Source organism: Plasmopara halstedii (assembly GCF_900000015.1).
Source record: "Plasmopara halstedii genome assembly, contig: Scaffold_323, whole genome shotgun sequence".
Classification (NCBI taxonomy): Eukaryota; Oomycota; class Peronosporomycetes; order Peronosporales; family Peronosporaceae; genus Plasmopara; species Plasmopara halstedii.
The window spans coordinates 1,348,175-1,356,150 of record NW_020187244.1 but is presented as its reverse complement, the minus strand read 5'-3'; the positions used below and the strand labels follow the sequence as shown (position 1 = coordinate 1,356,150).

The window sequence follows — 7,976 nt, the reverse complement described above, 5'->3', positions numbered from 1 at the left end:
TTTATTCACGTTGTGGTACACATATATTTTTAAAATAAGCTGGGTTTTAGATAGCTATCTTGTACTAATGAAACACAATTTTTAAATTTGTGCAAGAAATCTTGAGTACAAAATGTTAGTCGTGGAGAAAAATTCAAGAAGTTCGGCAACTTTTGCAGTCTCTGGGTGCATTTTAGCTGCTAGAATCATGGTCGATGTATCACGATCACCAAACCGAGCGGTAAGTGCAGGGAGCAATTTCATCTGCGCAAATGATTTCGCTTTATTGTGAGCGCGAATGTAGATTTTATATGCAGCAAATATCTTTCCGTCTCAAAGAAATATGTCACGCTCATAAGCTGTGTCTACAGTGCCACAAAAAGAATGTCCAACTGTGCTTTCTAGTTTTTTTTTGTCTTACACCAATTTTTGATATCATCTGATAAATTAGGGGGACCCATGCTGTCGACAAACTGCCGATAATTCTCAACAAGGATATCAGACTTAGTATTCTTTTCATTTCCTTCATTGATCAGATTCGAGAGTCTGTTAGGACTTATCATCCTACTAAATAAGTACAAAAAATACACGTCTTCCACACGTGAAGCACTGTGCGAGTGTTTGAGCACCTCTTCTCTGACAATTGAGGTCAGAACAGTGTTGTCGTAGCGCCTCTGAATATGTCGATCAGATCATACCTAAGCTTAGGTCTATACTTAACAATTTCGTCAGCAATTTCAATACACTTATCAAAAAACGGCCGAAGTTGGAGATTGGAACCAGGTGAGCCATTTATCTCGTCCAAAAGATTTCCCTGAGCGTATCAGAGTCGGATTTGCTCACTTTCAAGTTGCGTGGCTGAGTCTGCAATATTCAAAGATAACTTCGCAGACTGGCGCAAATTCAGACTTGTCAGAAACAGCCTTAGGGACAGCGAGCAATCTATGCTGCATTTTTCTCATAGTAATCGGCAAGAGAGGTCTCGTACGCAGCGAGCAGCGAGCATTTATAGTTGTTGTCGTGGACAATCGTGTTGCCTGCTGGCGTTGGTACGTTCTCGGACAAAGTGATTTTGATAAATTTGGCCGTGTTCGTGCGAAATTCCTGAAACGACTTATAACAGGAATCGCTACTACTCATGTCCAACCCACTGCGACGAAGCAGATTCAAGACATCTTCATTGCTTTTTAAGCTATCAAACCTCTAGGAATAACAGTGTCTTCAATTGTTCAAACATCTGCGTCTTTCTCCTCATTCATCACGATTTGAACAAGCTGTTCCTCTGAGATTATTTTGTCAGCGTCTCCATCAAATTAGGTGGCGGTGGGGCCGTTTTTGCGGCTAAAATTACAGATGCCGCAATACTTCATCAAAGCAAGCAATAAGAACAGGTAGCAAGCCTACTGTCTTGACTAAACTCGCTGTGATATACTTATGGACATTCGTCAAATGCAGTGAAAACCTTGTACCGACTTTCCTTGTCCTTATGTCGATTTTTGCCCTATGTTCCAGCAATAGGCGGTGTAGCCGTGTTGCTCATCCTGAATTTCCTAAGTTTCTTAAGATTCCTCGTGATGTCGTAATACTGGTTGTACCTATCTTTCATGAAAAATACATGGAAGTGTCTCTTTTTAAAACTTTTGAGCAGCGTGTCGACTTCGTCTGTTGTTTTCAAGCTGTCAAACCAGTAGCACATCAGATAGGTAAGCAGCTGATCGTTAAACCTCGGAATGACTTGTTTCATATACTTTTGTGGCAATTTGCAATAATTAATACGGAAAGCGTGAAGGGAAAGATAATAATGATGAAGTGATAAATTTGGATCCATCAACTTCATTTGTCAACAGGTACACATCTATTCATTCTACCCAGGCGTAAAACGTTAGCGAATCGAGATTTTAGATATCACCATAAATTTCGTTGGATGTTAATTGTAACTCAACCAATTGTTCATCGTTCTATCGATCATATCTTCGACTGTATTCCCATTTTTCGCGTTCTTGAGTAAGATACTCTAGCTGTTCTGAGTTAAGGACGTGGCAACTTATCCAACGATAGTCTCCAAATTTTCAGCGACATTCTCACGAAAAAGTTTAGTCTCGTCATTAATATGATTCCAGGCATTCTCATCTCATCATTGACAGTCACGAGAGTCCTTCCAATGTTTTTAATATCGTCCGGATCGTCGACTTTAATCTGATTTGAAACATCAGATGCAATCGCAACGGAGACAATTTCTAGCTACAACAACGGTTTGTGATGTTTAGTTATGGTTACATAAAGCCTTAAAATAGGCTAGCAAATTATAGTTATGTTGTAATCATGAGACACAATTTTACAATTCTCCAACTATAGCACATTACTCTCTTGCTTTACATTATGATGTTTTTATTGCGAGTATTCAGTATGCAGCATTTTCTGCTGATGCTGCTAGACACTTCAGAGAACGTATGATTAGATTTTTGGAGGCAATCAAATTACCAAGGAATAGCATTTATCAGAGTATTTTGAAGCCTCAAAGTTATAAAAATTACGCACTTCTCGCTCTATCAACTTCGTTAAAGTTAATTTGCTCGCGCTAAATTTGTTATCACGGAATTAAGGGCGACTTTTTTTAGTATATTTTCTGGTACAAAATTGCGAAGCCATCTTGTGGTCACCACGTATTTAGTGCCGTATAGACAAACATGTTAGTTGTTGTCTTAGCAGTTCCTACATGGCAGTAGTGCCTTCTTTGTCGGCTTTTGCTTCACTATTTTTCTGTATAATCGATTTACATTTAAGATACTTGTATTCAAGGTGACCAGCGAAGTAACATATCCCAATGTTTATAATGAGTATTACAATTATTACCCAATTTTAACATTAAAAATTCAGAAAACGGAGTAATGATAAATGTCAAAATGCATTGAATAAACACGCTAAACTAAATGAGGAACAAAATTCCTAAGCGTCGCTTTTGTCGGGCACACTAAACCATTCCTCGTCTTCATACTTGAGTTGTTGCTGGTGAAATTGCTTTGAGCTGAGAAAATAGCCGACGATCAGACCAGAAAGTGTAGCAATGCTTGCTGAAGTGACGATGGCAAGGAGTTGATACCAACCTTGCTTGCTAGCCGAACGATAAGAGCGTGCCGGGTATATATCCGTCAAACTGTCTCCATAAAAGTCATCGGGGGCAGAAAAAGTGACCATAGCACCAGCAAAGCCACCGACGAGACCAGGCATTCCATGTAGATTAAAGACACCACAAGTGTCGGCTATCCGAAACTCACGCTCAAGGTGAGGAGATACATACCGATAACCAGCAACTGATGCAACGCCTACGACAAGGCCGATAATGATAGCAGTCTCTGGGCAGACGGCAAGGTTGGAACAAGTTCCCATGGCGATTCCACCGGCAAGCGTTGCGTTTTGTACATGAACCATGTCGATTTTTTTTGTGTGGCTTAGCATTTTGGATGCAGCAAAAGCAGCGGTACAGGAGCCTGATAAACATAGAACAGTGCTAATTACAGCACGCTCACGCTGGAAGTCATCCGACCCCGAAAAGGCGGCGTTAAAAGATGGCCAGTAGACCCAGAGTAGGAGTGTACCAATCATGGCAAACATATCCGAGTTGTAGCGAGATGTGTTGTGCTCTTGCTCGATTGCACTCGGAACTCCGAACATAAAGGATACCGCAAGTCCAAAGAAAGCTCCAAATGTATGGATGACCACAGAACCTCCGACATCCGTAATTTTAAGCTCCTTAAGCAAGAGGTACTCGTTTCCTCCGTAAACAATAACTTCAAGGAACGTCATCCAGACCAACTGAGTGGGCGTGGTTCTACCCAAAACAGCTCCCAAGCTAATCAAAATGGTCTCAGCTGCAAAGTCACCGTTGATCAATAAAGGAATATCGAGTAATTTCGTTGTAAAATGATCTTCGCCAATCTGGTTAGCCATAGTGTAAACGATAATGCCCCATTGAAGGGATAGTACAGCGATAATGAAATTGAGTGATATGGCACTTAGACTGTATCTGCGTAAGAAAGTCATGAGAAAGCCAAATCCAACGAAAATCATTAGGTGAACGTCCAAGTACATTGGATATTCGCTGATAGTGCTGACTTTGTCAGCTTTCTTATGTTCTGGACTTGGCATTTCAAACTTGAGCGCAAAAAAGAACAAACAAACCAATTCAAATAGAATAAGGGAGACAGCGAAACCTCGTTCCTTCGATATTTTATGGCTGTGGTCACCAGGTGTGCTGAGAGCACTGTGGTCTCTATCCGACTGAGCAGTGGTCCGGGCTTTTTCATCGAGAACCGAGAGCGATAAAAACATAATTTTGCACTCTGGTAGACGAACTTTGTGGTGGAAAGCGAGATAGGACTAACAAGTCCGACAGCACGCGCAAGTTGGACAAATTGATGTGCAGTTAAGCCAGACTCTGGAAATTGCCTACTGTTTAAGGAATAGTAGGCAACACTGTGCGTCAAATTGTAATGCACCCATCTCTTTGGCTTCTGCCTGGGATGGTGTGAAGATCGCATGGAAAGGAATGCCACACGGTGATTTAATAGCCAGGAGCAGAAATTGAATCATACGTTAGGCATACAATTTGGTAAAGTAAAAAACAAAGGATAATAGAAAAAGCTTGGGAGGTACAGAAATGAAGCCGTTGCTTGCTGATTGACGCAAAGTTTGTGCCATCAGTTTCTTTAGATCATGCATGTGTTACAGTGCTTCGTATTCATCTGTGCTTAATTACAGATTGCTCGTCATAGAGTTCTCACTTTCACGCTGACACAGATACGCAGATTAGAATCCTTATATAAGAAGATCTTGAGCCTGTGTACCCATGGACTCGCCTGTAAAAAGTAACCTCAGAAATTGATCATCATGCAATGGGAACAAGTTCAGACACTATCAAGAGATCATCGACTTTCTTAAAACTTGTTACAATTTTAACAATCTCTTTGTCATCTTTAGATAAACATGACACTAACCTGGACATCGATAGTTCCGGCACTTGATATTCAGAATCCCACGCATTGCGTATGCAGTTCCCGTGATGCCAGGTGTTTGCCCGATAGATTTGATGCAAGCTTTCAATCACTGTTCTTGTGACAGCTGTGCAATGCATTATGTCGCGTAGTGTGGACCAGAAATCGCCTACAGATGGTACTTTGCACACTGAGCTGTCTCTATCTTCATTTATGCCCATAGTAAGGAATTCTCAAGTAAAAAAATCTTTGATCATGAGAACCATGTTATAAGAGGCAAGATTACCAAATGCTCGAAACTTGTCTTTACCAAATACTTGACCCTCGTCTTTGAATACCAGATTTTGACCCTTTTCTTCAACTACCTAAATGCTCTCCAACTACTAAATACCCATGTCTCGAGCCGAGCTACCCTTAATTCTCGTCGTATCCACAGCTCAAGGACCGTCGTCATAGCACTTTGTATTTACTGCCGTTGTCGTCTTTGTCAAATTGAGAGGGATACAAGTCGATTGAACCTAGCACGCATGTGAGCCGTCTATTGACAGACTTTTATGAGGACATGTACCCAATAGAAAGGTAATCACAAGAGTTTATTATTTAATTATAAAGCACTCTGTTTGAAATCTGATTCTATCCGTACCTATAAGTCAGGTTCAACTTACTGGTAAAAACAGCTGCAAAAGGAGAAAATCTTTGATTTAAATACAGATCTGAAAAAAAGCAAATATCTGATAGATTCTGGACAACTAAAGATCGAAAAATCAAATTCTGGACAAAAATACCGCAAATATTTGTTGTGAAATTTTTCAACGCCGTGTACCTGAGGTGCGAATACAGCCACAAAATACTCGTGAATCTGGTCTTAACGACTCTCAGAATGATTACTCAACTTTTTATACGTAATGTCCTACAAAGACAGTTTAGACTCACAGCTCGATTATAATAAAATGATCGCATCAGTCTTTTGAAAGAGTCGTAGGATGGTAACCCGCTGAAGATTGAAGTCATTCTAAAATTGGCAAGGGTAGGAGGTCCTTCTTCAGAAAGTTCAAAGCTTGCCGAGCCAAGAGCCATGATCACGGCCGAGCGAGTGAATTGACTCGTGTCTTATCTTAATTGAGTAGAGAAGCAAAATGTTACATGACACAAGCGACCCAAGCTGTGACTTTGGGACATATCGGAACTCATTCCGCGCTTCTTGTCGTGTAAGCATGGATAACAACATAGATCGCGGTAAGTTCGATGCATGTGAGAACAAGCAAAGCAGCATCTACTGCTTTGGATGCGACAAGCTATAGAATAGAAATTGTGTATTTTTCGGCTCGCAGAAAGCGGAGCACAGACCTTTAGATTTCGGGTGTCGCAAATCAATATCACATTCAAACCGAATCCTAGCTGCTTACATAAATTTGATATGCTACAAATTGGAACAGCTCAGAATCGACATAACATTCTTCTATAATGTCGTGACAGATGATGTTCTCAGCTTTAAGTTTGGTGTCGACTTCGGTTGGAAAATTATGTATCGACTATGCATAGCGATATAAAAGTAATAGTGACGTTCAACAAGACAGATAGCGATGCACTCCATGCACCGTAATTGCACCCTTCACTTGATCATAATGCCAAGTGCGAGTAAGAACAACCGCGCTGGATCACCAACCACCAATGCGAGATTTTCGCTGATCAATATGACGGCATTATAATACAGATGTCACCAATGCTACCATACAACCAAGTTTTTTTCAGGCATTATTGAAAAATCGTATAATGGATTTTCATTTAAGAATGTATTATGTAAAACACACTGCAACGATTTCTTTCAAGAGATACCTTTTTAGCACTTTGAGCAGCAGGACGGTATTCATGTCGGTCTCGATGTCCGATGACATGATTACTTTTGAGCGACAAGATCGTCTTTGCTACGCAAGGGCTGAGGTCAGTTTGTACAAGAAAGATCACTGCTTGTAATGGCAAGGATATCAAACACAAAACATTTAGGCAGATTTGTTACAGCATAACGATTTAGTTAGACTTGATAAAGTGAGCGCATTTGAATTGCCGCTTTATAAGCAAAGAGTACGTTTTTTTCTAAGCCACACCACTGTAAGCTACATTTCTGATAAAATTTGATTTATGCTTTATCAATTATCGTAGCAGTTACCAAGTTAATGTTCGCATCGATTTGTAAGCTGCAATACCAACCAAATTTGTAAGCAGTAAATGAGCAGCTGATTGAAATTATACACTTTTTTCTCTTCTCTCTCTAGCCTGCGAGATTAAGCGTGTTAAGGCAAATCGTCTGCTACAGCCAATCGGAATAGGTCGCTCAGGAAATAAAATGGTAGGTCTGGTGAACACTTTAAGCTATGTCAAACAAATGGCTCATGTTCCTCTCTCTTTTGAGAAACTTCGGAAGCCAGTGTTTATAATACACCTTCAATGTTGTTAACTAAATAAAAGCTAACTTGCCATCCCAGCTGTCGATTAGGAGGAAGGATATATGCCAGGTCATGGTGCTAGCAGCGGGGCTGCCGTAGCTCTTTCGTTTAGAGGAAGCTCGGTGACATTCGTTCTATACTTAGAACCAGTACGAATGTAGCGGATCGCAATCAAATTTCTCCAAGAGTGGTTGCAACCTTAGCTCAAGGCTAAGTATTTGTTTTACACGTAAACTGTATCTATCGGTTTTACCCGCGGCAAAGCCGCCTATATATAAATCGACATGTTGTCCTTTCTATAGAATAAAATTAAAATCCTGGCAATTCAGCCATGTACTGACTTCTTGTTTAAGTATAGCCACTCCGATGTTGATCACGCCATCTTGTTCGACCCACATCCTTCATACAATGGCACGCAAGACCCCATTACAGTGCTGCTGTCGTACTCCTCTTGCTATCAATATTGGCTCGTACCGCGCAATAATGGCAGTACAAATGAGCAAAACCGACGGCAGGTAGGCTCGTGAGCGCTTGCATACTCCCAGTATTGCTCGATGACTTT

The 7,976-nt window shown here is 40.7% G+C and overlaps 2 protein-coding genes across 2 annotated transcripts; both read right to left on the bottom strand.

The window, feature by feature from the left end:
- Positions 1-57: 57 nt before the first annotated feature.
- On the bottom strand, positions 58-2,231 carry PHALS_15331 (uncharacterized protein). Its single transcript, XM_036407376.1, has one exon. It carries the CDS (start codon positions 1,814-1,816, stop codon positions 1,481-1,483), a length of 336 nt encoding a protein of 111 aa, XP_036263084.1. The 5' UTR covers positions 1,817-2,231; the 3' UTR covers positions 58-1,480.
- Positions 2,232-2,925: 694 nt separating this feature from the next.
- Positions 2,926-3,927, bottom strand: PHALS_08768 (ammonium transporter 1; the record flags this gene model as incomplete). The annotated part of the gene is made up of 1 exon (XM_024724175.1): positions 2,926-3,927. The coding sequence occupies one exon, from the start codon at positions 3,925-3,927 to the stop codon at positions 2,926-2,928; it is 1,002 nt and encodes a 333-aa protein (XP_024575078.1).
- Positions 3,928-7,976: the final 4,049 nt, after the last annotated feature.

Bases quoted from the DNA above. Each gene is read 5' to 3' on its own strand.
- PHALS_15331 (XM_036407376.1), bottom strand. From the start codon at position 1,816: ATGAAGTTGATGGATCCAAATTTATCACTTCATCATTATTATCTTTCC.